Raw genomic sequence first — 25958 nt, 5'->3', positions numbered from 1 at the left:
AAGGTGCCACAAGTACTCCTTTTCTTTTTACGAATACAGACTAACACGGCTGCTACTCTGAAACCAGACAGAACAAAAGTAAGTCACTAAGCAAAATAAATCAAAAACATGCAAGTCTAAGCCTAATACATTAAGAAACTGATTACAGATAATATCTCACCCTCAGAGATGTTCCAGTAAGCTTCTTTCACAGACTAGACTCCTTCCTAGTCTGGGCCCAATCCTTTCATCTGGTACAGTCTTTGTAAGATCCAGCAGACATCTCAGGTGGTAAGCAGGGGTTTTCTCATGACTGGCAGCCTTTGTCCTGCTCCACCCCTTTTTATATCTTTGGCATAAGGCGGGAATCTTTTGTCTCTCTGGGTCCCCACCCCTCCTTCTAAATGGAAAAGTACCAGATTTAAGATGGATTTCATTATCAGGTGACATGGTCACATGTCACTGTAAGACCCCCTAGTCTCTATTCCCCATGGGCTGGCCCACACGTACACAGGAAGGCTTTCAAGTAACTAAAGCCATTTACAACTGATTGTTTCTGGAGCACCCTTAATGGCCTCCACTTAATATGTTTACATCATTGATACAAGTCTATATCATATTCTCCTAACTTCAGATATAGAAATAATACTTGCAAACAAGTAGGATGAACACATTTAATAGATTACAAGCTTTCTAATGATACCATACAAGGGGTATTTAGCGTAAAGCATATTCCAGTTATGTCATATTCATAAGCATATTTCCATAAAGCATATGGAGTGCAACATCACACAGGGCCCAGTCCAAATCCCATGAAAACCAATGGTAAGACTTCCCCTGATTTCTGTCACATTAGGTTATCAGTCACGCTGGCATGAATCTGGAATAACTCAGTTCTCCTCAGTGGGGTGACCCTGGGCTTACAGTGGTGAATGGGAGAGCAGACATTGGCCAGTTAGCAAATGGGAACCGGATTTATAGACACTCTGGAACTCTCTGGCCTTGGGTTTATTTTCAAACCCTGACATTTTTTGGTTTGCTTCTTGCATTTACCATTCTGCAGCGCTGTGTGCAGTGCGGTGACATGTCACCACTCCCCTAGCTAGCTAGCTTCATTACTCATATGACCCTAGAACCGGAGCCCCTCACAATCTTTACTGTATTTATCCTCCAACACTCCTGTGCAGCAGGGCAGAGCTAGGATCGCCGTTGTACAGATGGGCACAGAGGTGTAGAGAGGCTGAGTGACTTGCCCAAGGCCATGCCAGGAATCTCTGGCAGAGCAAGGACTTGAACCCAGGTCTCAGGCTAGTGCCTGAACCACTGTACAATCTTTCCTCCGCTAGGGAGACTAGTCTGCAGTCTAACGATGCCCCTGCTAAGAACTGGTTTCATGGTTTGGGGGGAGGAATAGCTCAGTGGTTTGAGCATTGGCCTGCTAAACCCAGGGTTGTGAGCTCAATCCTTGAAGGGACCATTTAGGGATCTGGGGGGAAAATTGGGGATTGGCCCTGCTTTGAGCAGGGGGTTGGACTAGATGACCTCCTGAGGTCCCTTCCAACCCTGATATTCTATGATTCATGGTGTACATCCTAAACCTTCCCCGGCTCATTAATGATCACATCGCTAGCTGTACCCCACCATGGGAGAGGCTGCTGGGAGGGCCTGGAATGTGTAGCAGTGTTGGCTGTTGCACCAGAACCTCAGGGTTGTTCAGCAACCCTTTGTCGGTGTCTGAAGTCAAAATGGAGGAGTCCTTACCTACCATATGCAACTGTAAGTGACTTTATAACCTTTCTGCAAAGGCTGTGTGCTTTGGGCTAGCAGAGTCTCATGTACAGGGGTGGGAGCAAGTTCCTGCAACCCAGAATGGCACGGGGGAGGAAGACTAACGCAGGGTTTTATCTCCCATGTACAGCAAAGTAATGCAGGGCTGGTGTCTCCATTAGGTGCAGCCTTCGTGGGGAAGCACCGGAGGCAGCTCCGTGATCGAATGGGACAGATCCAGCCTGTGCTGGTGCGCTTACGGGTGGCCCAGCTACTTAGCAGTGAAGAAGAGGAAGAGGTGAGAAGTGAACAGACAAGTCGAATGATGAACGATGCCTTACTGCAACTGGTTGAGAGGAAAGGAGCTCGGGCCCAAGAAGAACTCTACCAGACTCTCAGAGAGACGGACCCTTACCTTGTACAGGACTTGGAGCAATCCAGCTAGGAACTGGAGATTCTGCTAACTGCCACTGTGCTCCTGGCCGTGCCATTGTCAGGCATCACGGAGCAACATGATTTACATCACGTGAGCTTTTCAAGCCTTCTGACACAGCCGCTGGGCCTACGTCTCACCACTCTGTGCCACACTAGCAGTGCAAAGGAGCTGGAAAGCTGGCTGACCATTCAAGCTGGGGATTCCCATAATAGCTGACTCTCTGACCCCACTCACAAAGGCCCCGGGGGCCCGCCGCAACCAGGCCCAACTGAGAGCAGCCCTGACTCCTAGTCCAGAGCCTTCACCGATAAACCATCTGTGATAAATTAAGGGGGGATAGCTCCCTTTTATGGACATCCAGCCAGCCAGTTAGCTACTTGCTTTACCTGTAAAGAGTTAAAAAGTCTCCCTGCATAGGTAAAAGGAAGGGAGTGGGCACCTGATCAAAAGAGTCAATGGGAAGGCTAGAACTTTTTAAAATTGGGAAAAAAACTTCCCCTTTGTCTGCCTGTTGTTGTTCTCAGGGAGAAGAAGAGACAGGGCTGGAACTATGCTGTAAGAAGCTTGGGCCAGGTATGAAAATCATCTGAATCATACCTAGAAACTACTAATTTGAAACCCCAGATATGTAAGTAGATCAGGAATGTCTAGAAAGACGTGATTAGGTTTATCTCTGTTTATTTCTTTATGCCTTGTGGACTCCTCTGTGCTAACCCCAAATGCTTTTGTTTTGCTTGTAACCTTTAAGCTGGACCTCAAGAAGGTTATTCTTGATGCTTAATTCTTGTAAGTGGGTTTTTAAAAACTAGCAATAGCCTGAGTTTTCAAATCTATTTTCTTTCTTTTTGTTTGTAAGAAAATTGATCTTTTTGAAGAACAGGATTGGATTTTGTGTCCTAAGAGGTTTGTGCACATGTTGTTTGATTAGCTGGTGGCAACAGCTGATTTCCTTTGTTTTCTTTCTCAGCTCTTCCCTGGAGGGGGAGTGAAAGGGCTTGAGGGTGCCGCACAGGAAGGAATCCCCAGGTGCACCTTCCTGGGTTCTCAAAGGGGTTTTTGCACTTGGGTGGTGGCAGCATCTACCCATCCAAGGTCAGAGAGAAGCTGTAACCTTGGGAGTTTAATACCAGCCTGGAGTGGCCAGTATTAATTTTTAGAATCCTTGCAGGCCCCCACCTTCGACACTTGAAGTGCCAGAGAGGGGAATCAGCCCTGACACCATCCTTGCTCCCTAACAAAGGCACTGACACCTATAAGAACTCTTCAGCTGGCTCCCAGCAGCTCAAGGCCTCAACACAGGAAGTGCCTCCTTTGCTGATCTCCCACCCCAAACTGGTCCTTAGGGGCCAGGCTGAACTCGAACCCTTGCAACTAAGGAAGTGTGGCCTCCAGCACAGGGGAATTCTATATTAGACCTCATCTTGACAGATAAAGAGGGACTGATCACAGAACTAAAAATTAATGGTAACTTACATACAAGTGATCATGATTTGATCACACTTACGATGTGCAAACAGAATAAAGTCCAGACCAATGATGGTGCTTCAAAAGGGCCAGTTTCACAAAGCTGAAAACAATTATGAGCCAAATCAGCTGGGAGTAAAAAAGTCAATCAGAAAAATGTGAATGACAATTGGGAATTGTTTAAGGGCACTGTAGTAGAAAGAAAGAGCCTGAAGCATGGGCCTGGTGCAAGGCCTGAGGCCTGAACCAAAGTCAGCAGAAGTTACACTCTGAGCAAGTCAGGCCCTGTCAAAAGCAGATGCTCCCCTGCAAGCCAGTATCCGGTACACAAACTCGGCACCAGTATTGCTGGCATTGCTAAAACACACAGAATACGTAAACACATTCCAGCAGGCCAGCACAAGAACCCCCCAACCTAGCACACAATAAAATGGTGTGACAAAAGTGATGAATGGTGATATTTTGTCTGAAACATCAGGAGTGAAAGTACAAAGCCAGGTGGCAAATAGGATTGTTTTATCTGAAACATCAGGAGGAAAATACAAGGGGAGGTAACAAACATGTCGTGAAACACAAACGGTGATACGTAAGTTGTTTATCCCAGTCTATAAATATTGGGATACCTCACCTTAACCCTTCATCCAGCCTAGGGGGCAGTGGAAAGTCTGACTGAGCTGCATCCATTGTCATAGGCATACATGTCTTAGGGCATGTCTACACTAATGGCTGGATCGACGGGCAGCAATCGATCCAGCGGGGGTCAATTTATCGTGTCTAGTATAAACGCGATAAATCGACCACTGATTGCTCTAGCGTCAACTTCAGTACTCCACCTCAATGAGAAGCGCAAGGGGAATCAACGGAAGAGCATCTCCCGTTGACACACCACAGTAAGGACACCACGGTAAGTAGATCTAAGTACGTTGACTTCAGCTACATTATTCACGTAGCTGAAGTTGCGTAACTTAGATCAATCTCCCCCCATAGTGTAGATCAGCCTTTAGTATCCTTGTAGAGTCTGCCAGGTGCTATTGCTTTGTCGACAATAAACCTGGCCGGGTGCCTTCGCTACTAAACCAAGTCTTGTGGTCATTGGGTAGTTTGATTGAGGTCTACTGTGCCAGCTATCTGCGCAGAGCTGGGACAGGACACAAAGAACACACACACACACAGCCAAACATCTGATGACAGACACTTTACTAGATGCTCAAAAAGCCACAATCGAGGAAGAAGGGTGTACTGGTTAAAAATGCCTGTTTGAGTGGGGAAGTGAAGGCAGCTGTAATATAATACAAAATATAACAAATGAAAGAAAGGGGAAGTTGATAGAAATGAATATAAATCAGAAGCTAAAACTGATATGGGAAGCAAAGCAACACAAGGGGAAATGTATGGCCAGCAGAGACAAGGACAATAAGGAGATTTTTAAGTATATCAAATACAAAAAGAATCCTTACATTCTTTTCTGGTCTGTTACTAAAAGGAAATAGTAGAATTAATTATCAATAATAATGCAGAAAAGGCAGAAGTGTTCAATAAATATTCCTGTTCTGTATTTGGGGAAAAAACCAGAGGATGCAGTCATATCATATGATAACATTTTCTATTCCACTAGTATGTCAGGAGGATATTAGACAGCAGCTACTAAAGTTAGACATTTTTAAATCAGTAGGTCTAGATAACTTGCATCCAACAGTGTTTTAAAAGGGCTGGCTGAGGAGCTCACCGGACTGTTAATGTTGATTTTTCAATAAGTGTTGGCGCATTGGGAAAATTCCAGAAGACTGGAAGAAAGCTCATCTTGTGCCAATAGTTTAAAAGGGTAAACGGGGGGCCCCGAGTAATTATAGGCCTGTCAGTCTGACAGTGATCCCAGGCAAGAAAATGGAGCAGCTGATACAGAATTTGATAGAGAAAGAATTAAAGGAGGGTGTCCTTAACGTGGGTTTATGGAAAATAGATCCTGTCAAACTATCTTGATAACTTTTATTGATGAGATTATAAATTTATCTTTTATTGATGAGATTATAAGATTAAAAGGTCATAGTGTTTGATGCAATATACTTCGACTTCTGTCAGACATTTGAATTGGTCCCACTTGACATTTTGATTTAAAAATTAGAAAGCTATTTAATGAACATGGCACATGTTAGATGGATTAAAAACTGGCCAACTGATAGGTCTCAAAATACAGTTGTAAAGGGGGAATCATCATCATCAAATGGCTGTGTTTCTAGTAAAAAGAAAAGGAGTACTTGTGGCACCTTAATGAAGTGAGCTGTAGCTCATGAAAGCTTATGCTCTAATAAATTTGTTAGTCTCTAAGGTGCTACAAGTCCTCCTTTTCTTTTTACGGATACAGACTAACACAGCTGCTACTCTGAAACCTGTGTTTCTAGTGTGGGCCTGCAGGAACTGGATCTTGGCCTTGTGCTGTTTAACATGTTTATTAATGACTTGGGAAAAAAAACCATAAAATCATCACTGATGAAGTTTACAGATCACACACAAATTGTGGGAATGGTAAATAATGAAGAGGACAGGTCACTGATTCAGAGCAATCTGGATCACTTGGTAAGTTGGGTGCAAGCAGACAATATACATTTTAATATGGCTAAATATAAATGTATACATCTGGGAACAAAGAATGACATTGCTTATCCTGTTTCCAAAAATAAATTAACGCTTTACAGCCGGTGGGTCACAATACAAGGGAGAGGCGAAACTGAGTGACAGATGTTATCCATACAAATAAATCGGAAGAGTGCCAGTTCTCCACACCATTCATATGCCAAATGGAGGACTAGTCTGTGGGATGGTGCAATGGGGTGTACTCCACACACTGGCTCTAAGGGCTGAGGTAGGCCAGGTGGGCCCAATCAGCCAATTAAGTAGCAAAGGGTAATATAGGCTGAGTGGGGAGCTTTGACTAGAGGGAAGCTCACCTGGGTAGAGGTGGGCTGGGCTAGTATAAATCCTGGAAGTTGGCAGTAAAGGAGGCTGGGAGGAAGTTTGTGGTCATGTTCTGTGTATTAGAGAGGAAAGGAGGGAACCCAGGGAAAGAGTAGGACCCTGAGGGCCTGGCAGGAAGGGTGGACCTTGAAGAGAGCAGGGTGGAAAACAGAGCCCATGGGACATGAGGTAGGAAGCAGCCTAGAAAGTGAGCAGCAAGGACTGAACAGACCTTGGCTGCGTGTTGTAGGGTCTCTGGGCTGGAACCCAGAGTAGAGGGTGGGTCCAGGTTCCCTTACCCACCACTAGGGAAGTGGCACTGGTGGGCAGTGAGCTGGAAGACTGCCTGGGTCACTGCAGGAGTGGCTGAGTCTGGACAATGGGTGTGAGGCCTGCCTGGCACCACGGGTAGAAAGTGACTTTGAAAGACACCCTGGAAGGGGAAAACGTTACTAGTGACCTGGCTGGATGGCTGAGTCACCAAGAGGAGGCTGCAGCTCCTGGAACAAGAGGGAGCTACAGAGGAAGACACCAAGTGACAGCGTGCCGCAGGAAGGGCCATTGGCCTGGCAGAGCTAATTCCCAGAGCGGCCAGGAGGAGGTGCCATCCTGAGGTCAGTAGAGCACCCCTGTCCCAGATGGTAAAATGCTTTGAAGACAAGCTGCTTTTAGGACCTTATTTAGATGTTTCAGAGGGAGCCCTGCTGTGTGTGTTCCCAGTTCTGAGGCTAAATGTAAGATGGGGAGTGGGTTGTATCGTTCTGATCTGAAGTGGAGGACAGGTGACTTCGTTCATGTCCCGCCTTTTCCATGCGTTGCTAAAACTCCATCTGTGAGAAAGCTGTTCCCATGATTTGTGCACAGCTCTGTAGAGTGCCCCTCTGGACAATGGCTGGTGACCTCATTTGGATCACAGCTATGGTAGCCATTTGCTCCTGGCCTAGCACCAACTGGTTGGGAGTCCTGAAGATAGCACTGAGACGACAGAGGGCAGCCCCTGACCTGGCCTCAGCACCCTGTACTTGGTCCAGCAACCGCTTGTGGAGTGGTGTACTCTCCTCTCATACTACATGGCTTGCTTCAGCTGGCCACGTGACCTGTATTCCTTTCTATAGCGTCTGGCAGGAACCAGGAGTGTACGTTGCCTTTCCCAATGACTCTGGATAGCCTCAGCTTTCCAGACAGTCTCCTGCAATATTGTTAAGAGTGCTGGGAACTGATCTGCCCAAGTGCTGATCTCGAGGAGCAAAGTCCCATGGACCTGTGTGAAATAGCTTTGTATCCCACTGGGTTTTTCAGAGAGAAGCCCTGAGGCTGAAAGCTGGCCAGGTGAAGGGACCACACCCACAGTACTGGCCTACTTGTTGGAAGCTAACCCCACCCGGAGTTTTCTCACCCAAAGAAGGGGGCTGAGGCGTTTGTCTAGACTCAGCTGCCTGTGAAGGGCCTGCTGAACTGGGAAGAGTGCACACTGGGAACCTTCTGGCCTAATAAAACGGAGGCCAGAGGGCTAGGAGGGAAGAACTAGGCCACTTCCTGCCAGCTTGTTCTTCCACAACTGGGCTGCTCTCCCTTGTCGCTACACAGCCCTCTGCTGGGGCAAGTGGTGAGAGCCATAGCAACCCACAGGAAAAGCTGGGAACAATACCTGGACTTCAGGGCAGGGTGACCCGCAGCAGGAGCTGGGGACAACAGCTGGCTACTTTCCAGCCTTTACATGTGGCAGGAAAACCCTGTCTCTCTGTTACATCTGCCCAGGGTGCACGAGGAGAAATACACCACTATCCTTGCCTAGGGCATCAGCAGAGCTCCTAACAGCACTTCACAGCGCTCAGTACTCTGCCTCTGGTTGGTTTTAACATACAGATTTTCCTGTTGGTCCTCCAACTCTGCTCTGGACTGCTGGCTTCCCTGCCCTAAGGAGCAGGCTGCACATCTACACGGGCGTCCCAACATGGCTCCAGCCTGGCCTCTTCTGCTTTGAGCTGGGGAGCAACGCTGAGCTCAGCTTGCTCTGAAAACAGTTGCAGGGGCTAGCAACCTCCCTGCCCTCAAAGAGCCTGGCCTGGTCTCCCTTCCCCCACAGACCCTTCAGGGAGTCTTCAGGAAGGTACTGGCCAGAGGCTCCCCAGAAGCTGTAGGCCCCTCTAGGCAATATGTGGGGGTGTATTTCCCAGCAGATCTTGGTCTGGGATATCAGCAGGGGTTCCCTGGGAGGAAGGGGGGAACCTGTTACACAGGAGGGAGCTGGGCCCAAAGCCCCCGTACGTTACTGCACTCTGCAGCACTGCCTGCCTCTGTGCTGTGTCTGGTGCCCTCCAGCCACAATCTGTAGGGAAGCAGAGGAGAGGAGCTGGCTGAATGTCACAGATGGCGGTGTGGGCTATGGAGCACGATCACCCAGGTGAGTTTCCCTGGCCGAGCTCGCTCCCTGACGCCAGCTGCTGCTAACACGTCAGCAGGGGCAGCAGAGCTGGGGGACGATCTCTGCAAAGAGCAAACCGCCCTGGGAATTCAACACTAGGCTGGACTGTTTGTCAGGAAAGCAGACAATAGGCTGGCGTTTCCCTCAGCAACACTGAGGAGGAGGGAGGGCCGGGGAGCCGCCGTCCGCTGGGGAGGAACTTCAGGGGGCAGCAGAACCCCCTGCTGCCAGTGCCTACCAGGGCTGGGTCTGGCCCCAGGCTGCTGTGCCCAGTGTGATGGAGCTGTGGTCCTAGCCCACTGAAGAGCTGTAGCATTTGACACCTTCTTTGCACACTACAAGCACAGGGCAATGGTGAATCAGACCTCTGGATGCCAATGACTGCCTTGTCCTCGCGCCTCACTGGAGATCTGAAAGCAGGATCTTCTGCTAAACTGGACAATTCATCCGCAGGAGTATTTATCCTCCTCCCTCCTAACATTGTTTCAGAGCCATAATCAAGAGACTTATGGGAAGTTCAGTTGTACAGAAAAACAATCAACAGTTCCTTACAGCATCCGAGCAGACATCCACAGCCACCCATAGTAACTCTGTGGTGATGCAGAGTTAGCAACAGCATGTGCACTGGGTTGGTGAAGTCTGTCTCTGCCGCTGAGTCAGCCTAAGAGGTCACAGTAACTAACTTCTAGCAACGAGGCGAAGGCAGAAGTCCTACCAAGAGCTCAGCAGGCAGCCTCAGCCAACCATGACACAGTCCCTGTTGTGGAGACTGTTGGACGTGAATTCAGTGGAAGAAAATTAATGCACTTGTTTTTAAGCCTCGCACAACAGCATCAGTTGTTCTTTGTGGCTTTTGTCCTTCCATCCTCTCAGCAGGCAAGGAAAATTTTAAACAATTATGTAAGGTAGGCAACACCCACACTGACAGCCATTCTTTGAGGATCTCCAGGGTCAGGCACACTTGGATGGAGCAGAACAAATGCTTTCAGGACTCTGGCACCTTTCCAAGTACTGGCCCCACCCCAGCATGGATGACAAGATTACCTGTCCTAGCCACGTTATCTAAGTCAAGACTGCTATTCAGCACAACACACACAGGAACACTCAGATGCGATACATAGTGTGAATTTACTGTATTGGCACGTGGCTGGGTTAGCCAATCTGCTTCAAGAGTGCTCAGTGTGATAGAATATGAGCTGCACAAAAATACAGGTAGGCTTGATTCTTCCTTTTCTTCCCAGCCCAAGGGATGTTAGGCTCTGCTTCATCCTCCTAAGGTCATAGGTCAGTGAGATTGGGCAGGGGTTGGAATTTGAGTATCTGAACACAACTGTGCAGGGGGCCATATGGAGTCCTGGATGAAGCACAGCAATGAGAAATGGAAAAGGTAGAATCATAGATATGTAGGGATGAAAAGGACTTCAAGAATCAGCAAGTCCAGTCCCCTGAGCTGCGGCAGGACCAAGTCAACCCAGACCATCCCTGGCAGGTGTTTGTCCAACCTGTTCTTAAAACCTCTAAGGACAGGAATCCCACACCTTCCCTCTGAAGCCTATTCCAGTACTTAACTACCCATAGAGATAGCAAGTTTTTCCTAATATCTATCCTAAATCTTCCTTCCTGGAGATTAAGCCCATTGCTTCTAGTCGTGCCTTCAGTGGACATGGAGAACAATCGATCCATTGTACATCCACACCTTGAATACTGCATACAGTTATGATTGTCCCATCTCAAAAAAAGACATTAGACTTGGAAAACATACCAAGAAAGGCAACAAAAATGATTGGGGATATGAAACAGCTTCCATATGAGGAGAGATTAAGAAGGCTGGGACTGTTCCACTTGGAAAAGAGATGACTGAGGGGAGGTATAATAATCTATAGAATAATGACTGGTGTGGAGAAAGTGAACAGGGAAGTGTTATTTACCTCTTCACTTAACACAAGAACAAGGAGTCACCTAATGAAATTAATAAGCAGCAGGTTTAAAACAAACAAGAATGTAGTTAATACAACACACAGTCAACCTCTGGTACTTGTCAGGGGATGTTGTCAAGGCCAAAAACATAACTGGGTTCAAAAAAGAACTAGATAAGCTCATGGAGGATAGGTCCATCAATGACTATTAGCCAAGATATTCAGGGATGCAATGCCATGCTCTGGGTGTCCCTAAACCTCCAAATGCCAGCAGCTGGCCCTGGCTGACTGGGTGGATCACTTGATAAATTCCCCTGTTCTGTTCACTCCCTCAGAAGCATCTGGCACTGCCATGGTCAGAAGACCGAATACTGGGCTAGACGAACCATTGGTCTGACCATGTATGGCCATTCTTATGACCACAGTCGTCTTTATAACAGCCTTTAACATCTTTGAGGACTGGTATCAGGTCCCTCCTCAGTCTTCTTTTCTCAAGACTAAACATGCCCAGTCTTAACCTTTCCTCATAGGGAAGGTTTTCTAAACTTTTGACCATTTTTTGTTGCTCTCCTCTGGACTCTATCCAATTTGTTCACATCTTTCCTAAAGTGTGGTGCCAAGAACTGGACACAGTACTTCCGCGGAGGCCTCACCAGTGCTGAGTAGAACGGGACAATTACCTCCCATGTCTTTCATATGACTCTCATGTTAGCACACTAGAGACTATTAGCCTTTTTCACAACTGCATCACATTGACGACTCATTCAATCTGTGATCCCCTCTAACTCCCAGACCCTTTTCAGCAGTGCTACCACCTTGCCATTTATTCCCCATTCGGTAGTTGTGTATTTGATTTTTTTTTTTTTTCCTTCCCACGTGTTATACTTTGCACTTATCTTTACTGAATTGCATCTTGCTGATTGCAGATAAATTCCCTAATTTTTCAAGGTCACTAAATCCTGTCCTGGAAGCGCTTTCAACCCCTCCCTGCTTGGTGTCATCTCCAAATTTTGCAAACATTCTTCACTCTATTATCAAAAATATTGACTAGTAGCAGACCCAGGATTGACTCCTGTGGGATCCCACTAGATACACCCTCCCAGTTTGACAGCAAGCCATTGATAACTACTCGGAGTATGGTCTTTCAACCAGTTGTGCATCCACCTTTACTAATTTCATCTAGACCACGTTTCCCTAGTTTGCTTATGAGAATGTCATGTGGGACCACTTGCAAATTGACAGTTAAATAATTTGTCCCCGTATCTTTGCAGCTATTGAAGTTAGGCTGACAGGTCTATAACTCCCCAGGTCCTCTGTTCCCTTTTAAAGATAGGTACTGCGTTGGCCCTTCTCCAGTCCTCTGGCATCTTACCCATCCTCCAGGAGTTCTTGAAGATAATTGCTAATAGTTCTGAGATTTCTGCAGTTAATTCCTTAAATACCCTAGGATGAATTTCATCAGGCTCTGCCAACTTGAACACATTCAACTTACTTAAATATGCTTTAACCTGGTCTTTCCGTATTTTGGCTTGCATTCCTTCCTCCTTGTTGCTAATATTAATGTATTGAGTAGCTGGTCACCATTAACCTTTTCAGTCAAGACTGAAGCAAAATAAGCATTAAGCACATCAGCCTTTTTGATGTCGTCAGTTATTAGCTCTCCTTCCCGCTACGTAGGGGACCTGTATTTTCCTTTGTCTCTCTATTGCATATGAGATTTATCTTATTCCTTCCTGCAACTAAGAAGACTGTCCACTTCTGCATGGATCTGTCACAGATCTCCAACATAACCAGTAAATCACCAGAGTAAAGATAAAACTTCACAAGAAAGGAGTGAAACAGCAATTTTATTATACTCAAAAATGAAGAGTAAAAGACCCAGAACACTTTGTGCTGGTTTCTTACCCTACCAGTTGATTTTGTGGTTATTGTTAAGTACCATTAGAAAGCAGTTAATTCAAGGTCTTAGTCAGAAAAGAATCAAAGTATTATTTGTATTAGAGTGCCCAGGGCTCCTGGTCAGGGATAGGCACCTTACTCATTGTAGCAGGCACTGTCGGCAGTAGGGCAGCATGCACAGTGTTGAATCCCAGAGGATTTGCAGTGGTGTCAGTTCTTGCAGATGCTCCCAGATCGAAGCGGGGGCTGCGGACTTTCAGAGCACCAACGGCAATCGCCTCAACAGGCGATGCAGGCCAGCCCAAAATTACAGCTGTGATGCTATCGCTTCTTGATGGAGGCCAGGTAGGCAAACCAGAAGAGAGAAACGAGGTTTCCAAACAACACCCGAAACTGTGGAGAGAAGTGTCAAGATACAGACCGGCCTGGGGCTGACAGTCCCCTAACTGCAGTTCCTGGGACAGAACTGGGTCACTTACTGCACTGGGACGCGACACCCCCTTTGGATACAGATGTGAGTGCCCGTGTCTTACTGACAAAAGTGTCAGCATCTGTCTGGATTTGTGCAGTCCTTCACACCTGAACAACTGATTGTGGGCAATGGGGCCCTCAACTCTGCAACTAGCTGAGGAGCAGTAACAGATTCAGGCCAAAATCTTAAGCACAAGAGCAATTGAGGGGGTTGCTAGCGTGGAGGACAGAAATATTAAAGGAAGGGGAACTTAGGGTGATTGATAAGGGGACCCTGGACATTATACTAGTGGGGAAAAAAGCCCACGCTATAAACCTGGATGTAGGGCTGCAAAAGTGGTCAGAATTCCCAGGCAAGGACATCATGTGAGCAGGCAGAGACTTACCTGCATAGGGACGTAATTGACATTAATGAACTGGACTGGGGTCCACACTTTCCAGTTCATTTTGAGTGCTACCCAGTAACCACTCTTTATCTTCTCAGCAAACGCAGACAGATCCTTCCCCTGGAAGGCAAGGAACACCGGTGATGGCCAGGGAGGCCAGGCCTAAACTCCAGAGGAAGAGGCCCCGACTCTCACCCTTACAGAGCCCTAAGCCATGTGAGCAAAGGGGTTACAAAGACACAGATCCTAACAGAGCGCAGCCAGAGAGAAGTACTCACCACCTGTGAGACCCAGGTGCACACGATGTGCCAGAGGTGCATCACACTAGCCAAAGCTGGCCATTCCAGCAGAGGGGAACAGAGCAACTGGCCATGCAGCACGCTCAGGAGATCACTAACATCAGCCTGGGGTTTAACATGAGCATCACCGCTGTGTAGCAGGGCAAGCCAAGGCTCAAAGCAGCTGAGTGAGCTACTTCAGAGCTCACAGGAAGACAGCAGCAAAGTAAGAAGATCCCCTGCTCTGACCAACAGGGCCTGTCCTAGATCATCGGTGACCAGGAGCTAGATTCCGTCCAGGCACATAAACACATAGCTACGTCTATCTTAGCTATCTGTAGCAGTATCCAGAACCACACACCAAACCCTACAGCCTGACTTCAGCACACACTGGAGATAGGCACCTACCTCCAACAGGTTCATGACGAAGAAGAAGAGCAGGAGGAAGGGTGGAGCAACAACCAGACGGTCCAGCAGAAGCCTCTTGACCATGGCAAAAGGGACATTCGATGGGATCAGCTGCTCCAGGTACAGGTAGAAATAGTGACTGAGTGGCCCTGTGAACAGGAACCTGACAAACCAGAGGGCATGACTGTGCTTCATCACTGTCCTCCAGCCTTCCCCAGGCTTCCATCCAGCCCCAGCTTAGGTTCTTAGCTGGCCCCATTACCACAGTATCTGAGCACCTCACGATCTTGAATGTGTTTATCCTCACAACACCCCTGTGTGCAGGGCTCTTATCCCCATTGTACAGATGGGAACTGAGGTCCCGAGAGACAAGTGACTTGCCCAAGGTCACAAAGGAAGTCTGTGGGGGGGAAGTACAGTGCTACTGCTCTAACCAGACCATCCTTTCTCTTGCTCCAGAGAGAGATGTTAATGGTGCCATAACAGTGAGGGGGGAAGCACTTTGCAAAGCAGCGTATCCTGCTTCTCACACCCCTCCAGGAGGAGAGCCCACCAACTCAACATCCTCTCTGGACAAGTTCACGCCCATCACCATGGTACTGGAGCACGTTCCAGAGGTGCACTAAGCAATGTAACTAGCACCTGTGACTTACCCATAGATGGCGAATCTCAAGGGCCCGCTCAGGTCCAGGCTTTTGGATGACCCTGGCTTTTTTCGGCTCCTCTCAATGAACTGGGACAGGAGGCTCCCAAGCGCTGACAAAACAGCACTGCAGGCAGAGGGAAGGGGATGAGATCAGAAGCCAGCCAAATAACCCAGAGTCCAAGAGGGAACCTGAGCTCTGAGCATAGCCACTGGAGAAGAGTGCAGTAGCTCCAGGACCAGTCAGATCAGGGTGGGAGCGCTCACTAATAGGCACAGCAAGCTCTGAGGCTTCACACTTCGTGCATGCTCGCAATGAAACCCAGCCAACATGGGGGGCGGCACGGATTCTACATCTTTCATCTAGATTTAGTAGCACTGGCTCGCAGCCCGTGACCAGCGAAATGCTCCCAGCAGCCCACTATGGGGCCCACCACTTTCAACAGAAGAGAATGGTTTTTGTTGTTTTTCAAATTTAAAGCTTCTGACCCTTACGGCTGTGTGGCAAACATGCCCAAACGTGACCCCTCCCCTCTTCCCCCCCCACATGGTGCAGCCTTTCAGACTCAGCAAAGTGCCTGTGCGACCTGCTCCTATTTATCTCAGTGATGTGTTGACTCTGAAGACTAATGATAAAAACAAATGGCAGTGTTGGTAACTATTTTACTACAGACCAACAGCAACAGTATCTGGGTAGTTCACATATGCAGTGCAATGGAAATCAGAGATTCGGTCAGGTTCCCCATTTCCTACAGCTCTCCTCTGCTTCAGCCAGCCTCATTTAAAATATCCCCAGTGATGGGGCCTTCACCCTCTACCTTGGTGAGAAAATTCCAGAGCCAGATACAGCTCACCATCAGGCAGCTCTTCTCTTCCTGATCTTTAAGCCATGTTTTCCTTCTCAGTTTCATCCTCTCACTCCTAGATGTGCCTTGGCGCTCGATGTGAGCTACCAGGGAAAGAGAAGAGTAGGGCAGCAACCACCCCGCAAAGGAGAAGAATTATAGGAGGAAGGAGGTGGCAAATGAGGTACCAGCAGAATTCCACCACCTTGCCCAGGCCCTCCCTCTTTTGAGTCCTGCTTCTGTGGCAGACCAGATCTGTGAACTGCAACCCCATCCATTCAGCAGGGTCTTAAACACCCCTGTAAACTGGCCGCTCTTCTGCCAGCTGCCAAGCTGACAGCCATGCTGTCTGCAGGGTCCATTCACTTGAAAGTGTCCTTTAAATTGCAGCTCTGCTTTGAAAATAGCCCCATGAGATCTGCTCCCGGTGTGTGCCAGTCAGAGCTGCAGGCTTGGGGGGACAGGAAATTTGCGCTGCCCTGAAAAGCCAACACAGCTGAGAGAGAGAGAGAGAGCGCGAGCTAAAGGCTCCTGCTTGTGCGTGGGCAAGAGAATAGTTTGCTGTGGGCCAAATCCTGCTTTCACTGACACCTGTGGCAGCCTTCCGCATTGATCGCAACGAGCATCTGATCAGCCCTAAATTCCATTTGCATACACCTACGCAACCTCACCGGGGCAATGGAATCACAAGCCCCAGCCCTTTTTTACTGGGGAGGGTGCGTGGGAAGGAAAGAGCCCGGCTCTCTCAGCCTGGGGGAGCGTGCTGGGCCAGCGGAGAGCAACACAACACATCTATACCTATCAATGGTCCCAGGTGACTGACAGTCTCCAAGACACCGATTATACTCCGCACTTGGGTAGCGTGGCTCACCAGTGGATCTCAAAGAGCGTTACAAGAACAGGCACTATTATCCCTGTTGTACCAACGTTTCGGTCTCTGCCAGAAATGGACGTTGAAATTCTTCTCCCTGATCCCAAATGCATAGCCCTAACTTCCCCTCCCTTCTGGCTGGTTAGTGCCTCAGGGAGGGGAAGGAAGGCCAAGGCCCATGGAAAGAATAGGCAGTAGCTGGTGAGAAGGAGCAGCTTGTCTGTCTCTCCATCGTACGCCCATGGCACACATCACTGTAGCAGCTGAGCACCTCACAATCTTTAATGTTTATCCTCACAAGCCCTGGTGACATGAGGAGGTGCCATTTATCCCCATTGTACAGATGGGAACTGAGGCACAGAGACTAAAGTGACTTGCCCAAAGTTACACAGGGCAGTCTCTGGCGGAGATAGACTTGAACCCAGGTCCCCCAAGTTCTAGGCCAGCACCCTAACCACTAGGCCACACCTCTTCTCCTTTGGCCCACCCAATCAGAGGCCATGTGGTGGGAAATTGCGCCGATGGCAATGGAGATGGTGAAAGGGAGAAGGCGATGGGGAAAACAGGAGGGGAGGGTTTAAAGAGGGGAACAGCAAGAGAAGAAAAAGCAAGAGAATGCTCTGAGGTTAGCCCAGTTATTCACATTGGGCTGGGTTCCATTTACTCTTCAGCGTATCAGATGGCCACGGGGCAAACACTGAGTACTTCACTCTTCACCACACCTTCAGTCAGGAATCTCCAAGTGCTTTACAAACACTAAGGGCAAGTCTACATTACAGTGCTACATCAGCACCGCTGCAGAGTCTGGTGAAGACGCGCTATGGGAAAGCGCTCTCCCGTCGGCATTACTCCACCTCGGCGAGAAGCGTAAGCTATGTCAATGGGAGAGTGGCTCTCACCATGTGGACAGTGCAAAACTTGTGTCGGTCGGGGGGGGAGGGAGGGGGGGCGAGCTTTTTCACACCCCTGAGGGATGTAAGTTAGATTGACTTAAGCAGTAGTGTAGACCTGCCCTAAGGCTCCCAACCTTCCTGCGAGGCAAGGCAATAGTGTCCCCATTTTAGAGCTGGGAGAAACAGAGATGAAGCAACTTGTCACAAGAGTCAGCAATGGAACCCAGGAGTCCTGACTCTTAGTTCCTCGGCTCCCATCAGCTGCAAATCACAAGCTGGGGCATGTCCTCACCTGAACGTGTGGGTGCTTGGTTTGCCAGCCCCACACTATCACTTGCTCAACACAGATCTGCTTCTCGCCAGCACTATCTCTCGCAGTATACAACATCTCCGTTTCCAGCTCAGAAACCTGGGCAAGGAGTTATCCCACCTCCACCATTCAAACCCAGATACGTCTGTAGCACAGCTTCAGAGTGCATCCCCAGAGCCTGCAAGTCCTCTTTGTACTGCATGGGAGCAAGACCCCTTCACTTCCCCCTTCAGCATGTGCTGGGAGGAGGCTCTGTGGACAGCAGCACCTCCGGGCCTAACAGCCATGGCCCTGCTGACAAGCTCCTGAAGGCTTGGTTAAATCAATAGCAGAGAAAATGCCTTAAGATCTCTGACCAGGGCATTAGGTTGGATCCAGTCTGAACTTTGGCCAGGCAATCAGATTCCTCTTGTTCTGGGGGAAGCATAAAGGAGGCTGTGTTGGTGAGTATCTGAGTGTCTGTTGTGGGGACAGTTTGACCGTGTGCTTGACTGGTTATTTAAAAAGTGTGAATTGGGAGTGCTTTGTTCCAGGTGAGCCTTGAGTGGGCCAGACTGTTATAAAAAGCCAGTCAGCTGCGAACCAGCTGAGCAGCGAACAGCAGAGAGCCTAACAGAGGGAGTTCGCCTGGGGAGAGCCCACTGAGGCTTACATCTTGCCGGCTTCTCTGAGTAGTTACTACAACTCCTAAGGAAGCTCGTAGAAGGAAGTCAATATGGATGGGGAGTGTTCAGCTGTTGTGACCTGCACTGGATGTGCCATGTTTGTCTTTCTTCCACAGGACAGAAACGACTTTGTCTGTACAAAGTGCAAGCTGGTCTCCATATTGGAAGAGAAGGTTCAAGGTCTGGAGCAACAGGTATCGACCCTGCGTTGCATAAGAGAAACTGAAGATTTCCTGGACAGACATCAGGATATGCTTCTACGGGCACAATGTTCTGAAGATTCAGAGCAGGCTGCACTGCGGGGACAGGAGGATGGCGAAGAAATTTGGCAGCATGTGACCTCCAGAAGAAGAAAGGGGAGCGTCCATGTACCAGCAATGCAGATACAGGTAAGCAACCATTTTCATGTTCTCTTTCATGTTCAGGTACTAATGCGGAGAATGGACTAGATGATACATCTGAGGGAAGGGAACAGAAGGAGACTCCGCCGATTGGAAGGCATGAGATGCACTGTCTTAAGGTTGGGGGTTCCACAACCACCGCTCCCAAGAGAAAGAGGCAGGTGGTGGTGGCCGGGGACTCTCTCCTCAGGGAGACTGAGTCATCTATCTGCCGCCCCGACCGGGAAAACCGAGAAGTCTGCTGCTTGCCAGGAGCTAGGATTCACGATGTGACGGAGAGACTGTCGAGACTCATCAAGCCCTCGGATCGCTACCCCTTTCTGCTTCTCCACGTGGGCACCAATGATACTGCCAAGAATGACCTTGAGCGGATCACTGCAGACTACGTGGCTCTGGGAAGAAGGATAAAGGAGTTTGAGACGCAAGTGGTGTTCTCGTCCATCCTCCCCGTGGAAGGAAAAGGCCTGGGTAGAGACCGTTGAATCATGGAAGTCAACGAATGGCTACGCAGGTGGTGTCAGAGAGAAGGCTTTGGATTCTTTGACAATGGGATGGTGTTCCAAGAAGGAGGAATGCTAGGCAGAGATGGGCTCCACCTAACGAAGAGAGGGAAGAGCATCTTCACAAGCAGGCTGGCTAACCTAGTGAGGAGGGCTTTAAAACTAGGTTCACCGGGGGAAGGAGACTAAAGCCCTGAGGTAAGTGGGGACGTGGGATACCGGGAGGAAGCACGAGCAGGAGCGCGCGAGAGGGGAGGGCTCCTGCCTCATACTGAGAAAGAGGGATGATCAGCGAGTTCTCCAGTGCCTATACACAAATGCAAGAAGCCTGGGAAACAAGCAGGGAGAACTGGAAGTCCTGGCACAGTCAAGGAATTATGATGTGATTGGAATAACAGAGACTTGGTGGGATAACTCACATGACTGGAGCACTGTCATGGATGGATAGAAACTGTTCAGGAAGGACAGGCAGGGCAGAAAAGGTGGGGGAGTTGCACTATATGTAAGGTAGCAGTATGACTGCTCAGAGCTCAAGTATGAAACTGCAGAAAAACCTGAGTGTCTCTGGATTAAGTTTAGAAGTGTGAGCAACAAGGGTGATGTCGTGGTGGGAGTCTGCTATAGACCACCGGACCAGGGGGATGAGGTGGACGAGGCTTTCTTCCGGCAACTCATGGAAGATAGTAGATCGCAGGCCCTGGTTCTCATGGGAGACTTCAATCACCCTGATATCTGCTGGGAGAGCAAGACAGCGGTGCACAGACAATCCAGGAAGTTTTTGGAAAGTGTAGGGGACAATTTCCTGGTGCAAGTGCTGGAGGAACCAACTAGGGGCAGAGCTCTTCTTGACCTGCTTCTCACAAACCGGGAAGACTTAGTAGGGGAAGCAAAAGTGGATGGGAACCTGGGAGGCACTGACCATGAGATGGTCGAGTTCAGGATCCTGAGACAGGGAAGAAAGGAGAGCAGCAGAATACGGACCCTGGACTTCAGATAAGCAGACTTTGACTCCCTCAGGGAACTGATGGGCAGGATCCCTTGGGAGAACAACATGAGGGGGCAAGGAGTCCAGGAGAGCTGGCTGTATTTTAAAGAATCCTTATTGAGGTTACAGGGACAAACCATCCCGATGTGTAGAAAGAATAGTAAATATGGCAGGCGACCAGCTTGGCTTAACAGTGAAATCCTTGCTGATCTTAAACACAAAAAAGAAGCTTACAAGAAGTGGAAGATTGGAAAATGACCAGGGAAGAGTATAAAAATATTGCTCGGGGATGCAGGAGTGAAATCAGGAAGGCCAAATCACACCTGGAGTTGCAGCTAGCAAGAGATGTTAAGAGTAACAAGAAGGGTTTCTTCAGGTATGTTGGCAACAAGAAGTCAGTCAAGGGAAGTGTGGGCCCCTTACTGAATGAGGGAGGCAACCTAGTGACAGAGGATGTGGAAAAATCTAATGTACTCAATGCTTTTTTTGCCTCTGTCTTCACGAACAAGGTCAGCTCCCAGACTACTGCCCTGGACAGCACAGCATGGGGAGGAGGTGACCAGCCCTCTGTGGAGAAAGAAGTGGTTCGGGACTATTTAGAAAAGCTGGACGAGCACAAGTCCATGGGGCCGGATGCGCTGCATCCGAGAGTGCTAAAGGAGTTGGCGGATGTGATTGCAGAGCCATTGGCCATTATCTTTGAAAACTCATGGCGATCGGGGAGGTCCCGGACAACTGGAAAAAGGCTAATGTAGTGCCCATCTTTAAAAAAGGGAAGAAGGATGATCCTGGGAACTACAGGCCAGTCAGCCTCACCTCAGTCCCTGGAAAAATCATGGAGCAGGTCCTCAAGGAATCAATTCTGAAGCACTTAGAGGAGAGGAAAGTGATCAGGAACAGTGAGCATGGATTCACCAAGGGCAAGTCATGCTTGACTAATCTAATTGCCTTCTATGACGAGATAACTGGCTCTGTGGATGAGGGGAAAGCAGTGGATGTGTTGTTCCTTGACTTTAGCAAAGCTTTTGATACGGTCTCCCACAGTATTCTTGCCAGCAAGTTAAAGTAGTATGGGCTGGATGAACGGACTATACGGTGGATAGAAAGTTGGCTAGATTGTCGGGCTCAACGGGTAGTGATCAATGGCTCCATGTCTAGTTAGCAGCCGGTATCAAGTGGAGTGCCCCAAGGGTCGGTCCTGGGGCTGGTTTTGTTCAATATCTTCATAAATGATCTGGAGGATGGTGTAGATTGCACTCTCAGCAAATTTGCGGATGATACTAAACTAGGAGGAGTGGTAGATACGGTGGCAGGTAGGGATAGGATACAGAGGGACCTAGACAAATTGGAGGATTGGGCCAAAAGAAATATGATGAGGTTCAACAAGGATAAGTGTAGGGTCCTGCACTTAGGACGGAAGAATCCTATGCACCGCTACAGACTAGGGACAGAATGGCTCGGCAGCAGTTCTGCAGAAAAGGACCTAGGGGTTACAGTGGACGAGAAGCTGGATATGAGTCAACAGTGTGCCCTTGTTGCCAAGAAGGCCAATGGCATTTTGGGATGTATAAGTAGGGGCATTGCCAGCAGATCGAGGGACGTTCCCCTCTATTCGACATTGGTGAGGCCTCATCTGGAGTACTGTGTCCAGTTTTGGGCCCCACACTACAAGAAGGATGTAGAAAAATTGGAAAACGTCCAGCGGAGGGCAACAAAAATTATTAGGGGACTGGAACACATGACTTATGAGGACAGGCTGAGGGAACTGGGATTGTTTAGTCTGCGGAAGAGAAGAAAGAGGGGGGATTTGATAGCTGCTTTCAGCTACCTGAAAGGGGGTTCCAAGGAGGATGGATCTAGACTGTTCTCAGTGGTAGAAGATGACAGGACAAGGAGTAATGGTCTCAAGTTGCAGTGGGGGAGGTTTAGGTTGGATATTAGGGAAAACTTTTTCTCTAGGAGGGTGGTGAAACACTGGAATGCGTTACCTAGGGAGGTGGTGGAATCTCCTTCCTTAGAAGTTTTTAAGGTCAGGCTTGACAAAGCCCTGGCTGGGATGATTTAGTTGGGGATTGGTCCTGCTTTGAGCAGGGGGTTGGACTAGATGACCTCCTGAGGTCCCCTCCAACCCTGAGATTCTATGAAGCTGAAGGGTTAAGTTGGTGCATGGAGTGCTGGCAAGAGCTGCCAACCTGACTGCTCTGGACACTGGTGTTATTCTCTAGACCAGGGGTCGGTAACCTATGGCACGCGTGCCAAAGACAGCACGCAAGCCGATTTTTAATGGCATGCTGCTGCCTGCCAGGTCCCAGCCGCCGGCCCCACTCAGCCCGCTGCCGAACCCAGGCCAGCAGCGGGCTGAGTGGGGCTGTCGGCCGGGACCCAGGCAGGCAGCAGCATGCCATTAAAATTCCTGCCCACCACCCCCAGTGGGGGCAGGGTGAAGAAGCTTGGTCCTGCCGGCTGTTGCTGCAGGGCAGACAAGCTCTCCCCTCCCCCGCCTCTTCCCCCAGCTTGCTGGGTTCCTGCCCCTCCTCCTCTCCCTCCCTGCCACCGATCAGCTGATGGCCCTTGTGAGGGAGTGGGAGAAGCAGAGGGAGCGGGAGAAGCAGAGCCGCAGCGCTCGCGGCTCCGGGGAGAAGAGGAGGGGATGGGGGGTGGAATCAGGGCATATCCCCTCCAGCCCCCTGCCGTGAGCCACTCTGGGCAGGGGGCTGGGAGCAGCCCCACGACCCTAGCCCACACCCCCAGCCCTCTGTCCTGACCCGTACACACCCCAGCCCTGATCCCTGCACCCCCCCACACACACTCCCAGCCCTCTGCCCTGACCCCTGTACCCCCCCATGACCCCAGCCCTGATTCCAACACCCCCCACGCACCCCATGCCATGACTTTCACCCCCCCACATTCCTACCCCCACCCTGAGCACCAAACGGGAGCTCCTGCCCCCCCCCCACATTCCCACCTGCACCCCTCGCACCAAATGGGAGCTACCCAGGTAAGCATGCCACACCCCAACCCTGAGCTCCCCCTCATTCTAGCTCCTAGCCAGACCCTACACCCCAACCCCCAACCCGCTCCTTCACCCCCAGCCCTGTGCTCTCCCACCCTCAGCTCAATGCAGAGAAAGGAAGAGAATGGGCTAGAACCAGGGAGAAGGTAGGTGCCCACTCTACGTGGGCAGGGCCGGGATCCCAGACCAGCAGCAGGCTGAGTGGGGCCAGCAGCCGGGACCCTGTCTGGCAGGAGCCAGAGGATGGAACCCCAGACCAGCAGCGGGCTGAGCCACTCATCCCACTGCTGGTCTGGGGGCCCGGCCACCGGCTCCGCTCAGCCCGCTGCCGGTCTGGGGTTCTCACTGCCGGCCCCTTGCCAGCCGGGGTTCCAGCCGCAGGCCCCGCTCAGCCTGCTGCTGGCCTAGGTGAACCGAACCGCAGGCTGGCAGCAGGCTGAGCGGGCCGGCAGCCTAAGATCAGCATTTTAATTTAATTTTAAATGAAGCTTCTTAAACATTTTGAAAACCTTGTTTACTTTACATACAACAATAGTTTAGTTATATAATATATAGACTTATAGAGAGAGACCTTCTAAAAAAAGTCAAAATGTATTAGTGGCACGCGAAACCTTAAATCAGAGTGAATAAATGAAGACTCGGCTCGGCACACCACTTCTGAAAGGTTGCCGACCCCTGATCTAGACTGTGGTAGCACCTAGGGACCCCAATCATAGGAGCAGGGCCCCACTGCACTAGGTGCTGTACAAACAGTCCTCTGCCCTCCATTATTGACAGAGCAGGTACAGCCCGGGCAGGGTAAGTTTCTCCCATTCCAGCAACACATCTCGTCCCTGCCCTGCAGGGACCTGTCTGGTTTAGAGGGGAGCTCAGTGTCGGTGACCCAGTGAGTCCGTGGTGCCTCTGCTGAGAAGAGCAACCACTGCAGGCTGTGCCGATGTCTTCAGTGAGTGAGCAGGAGAGACCCCCCCCAAAATCACTGCTCACAGGCTGCTGAACTCCGCCCACTGTGACATCTTGTAGGTCTGCTGAATGCAGCTGGCTCAGAAAGCGGCCCAGAGGTAACATCCCCCGCAGCCCATACACACATACAGCCCCGCTTTCCCCTCACTGCCTGTTATAGCCACATGGGTGAGAGGACTGCTGCTGCACCTCGCTAGCAGGCACAAGAACAGGCTGACAAGTGGTGTGCCAGCCCCATGGAGTGCACTCAGACCGGAGAGCAAGGGGGCGAGGGCCAAGCATCCTGCAATCCCACAGCAGCTGGGCCTCTGCCCTGGGAACAGCCCTGCCAGACACCTGGCGCTCTGTCTACATGGGGCAGGCGAGGAGCACAGTGTTAGCTGGCACCATGTTAACCAGGACTCTGCCCTTGGGTACGCCAGGCCAGCCACGTCCAGGGAGATGCAAGCTGGGCCCAGCTAAGGGCAACTGCGCAAACCCCAGCAAAGCAGGGGGGGTTGGTCCCAGTCTCTCCCAGTGGCGGTGGGGGGGGGCTGGCTCCCCGGCTGCAGGGAAGGAGGTCGGTCCCGGTATCCCGCAGGGGAGGGGCTGGTTCCCTGGCTGCGGGGGGGTGGGGTGGGGTCGGTCCTGGTCACTCCTAGGGAGTGGTGTAGTAGTTCCCTGGTTTTTTGGGGGGGGTCGGTCCCGGCTCCCCGGCTGTGGGTGGGGGGGTCGGTCCCAGTCACTCCCGGGGGGGGGCTGGTTCCCCGACTGGGGGGGAGGGGGTCGGTCCCAGTCTCTCCCAGGGGGTGGTGTAGTAGTTCCCTGGTTTTTTTGGGGGGGTAGGTCCCGGTTCCCCGGCTGTGGGGGGGGGGTCGGTCCTGGTCACTCCCGGGGGGTGGTGGAGTAGTTCCCTGGTTTGGGGCGGGGGGGGGGTCTGTCCTGGGGAGGGGGGGCTGGTTTCCCGGAAGGGGGGGGTCTCTCCCGGGGGGAGGTCGGTTCTCCGAGTGGGGGGCGGTCCCGGTCTCTCTGCCCGGTGCTCACCTGGACGCCGCCTTGGTGAGCAGCGGGTGGAGCCGCAGCAGCAGCAGGTACCGGGCGAGCACCCTGCGGGGCAGCGGCCCCGGCGGCAGCGCCTTGGAGAGCGCCGGGCACATCGCGCGGCCGAACTACCCTGGGCTGACTACTGCGCGTGCGCTCTTCGCCTCCGGGCCGGCGGGAGGGGCCAGCTGGGCGGGTCCAAGGGGCGCAGCTCCGAGTGCTTGAGTCTGGGCAGGTAGCTCGGGGGCGGGACCAGACCCGCGCGGGGCGGGGTTATCCGTGTTGGCCCAGAGTCAGTATCGCTTGGAGGTGGGGTTGTGGCTAAAGGGCGGGGCCTGCCTCGGGCTGGGCGGGCCGATGGAGAGGGTGGCCTCTCTCCCATTGGCTCTCGGAGGGGCGAGCGCCAGAAGCGCCCTGTGATTGGCTTAGCGTCCGGAGGCGGAGACTGGGCCCGGCGCCCGCGCAGGG

The 25958-nt window shown here is 50.6% G+C and overlaps 1 protein-coding gene across 1 annotated transcript; it reads right to left on the bottom strand.

Moving 5' to 3' along the window:
• Positions 1–11256: 11256 nt before the first annotated feature.
• PXMP2 (peroxisomal membrane protein 2) lies at positions 11257–25762 on the bottom strand. Its single transcript, XM_074972433.1, has 5 exons — positions 25494–25762; positions 15035–15151; positions 14382–14544; positions 13696–13815; positions 11257–13231 (listed from the first exon to the last, which is right to left on the bottom strand). The coding sequence occupies exons 1-5, from the start codon at positions 25604–25606 to the stop codon at positions 13160–13162; spliced, it is 585 nt and encodes a 194-aa protein (XP_074828534.1). The 5' UTR covers positions 25607–25762; the 3' UTR covers positions 11257–13159.
• Positions 25763–25958: the final 196 nt, after the last annotated feature.

Source organism: Natator depressus, chromosome 15, assembly GCF_965152275.1.
Source record: "Natator depressus isolate rNatDep1 chromosome 15, rNatDep2.hap1, whole genome shotgun sequence".
In the NCBI taxonomy this organism is placed as follows: Eukaryota; Metazoa; Chordata; order Testudines; family Cheloniidae; genus Natator; species Natator depressus.
This window is presented reverse-complemented; position numbering and strand designations above follow the sequence as displayed.

What these genes read in the sequence shown, in the direction of transcription:
- PXMP2 (XM_074972433.1), bottom strand. Translation starts at nt 25,606, where the DNA reads ATGTGCCCGGCGCTCTCCAAGGCGCTGCCGCCGGGGCCGCTGCCCCGC. An exon ending in CTCACCAAGGCGGCGTCCAG is followed by an intron (nt 15,152 to 25,493) that starts GTGAGCACCGGG and finishes CTCTGCCTGCAG; the next exon opens with TGCTGTTTTGTCAGCGCTTG. An exon ending in TCGTCATGAACCTGTTGGAG is followed by an intron (nt 13,816 to 14,381) that starts GTAGGTGCCTAT and finishes CTTGCCTTCCAG; the next exon opens with GGGAAGGATCTGTCTGCGTT.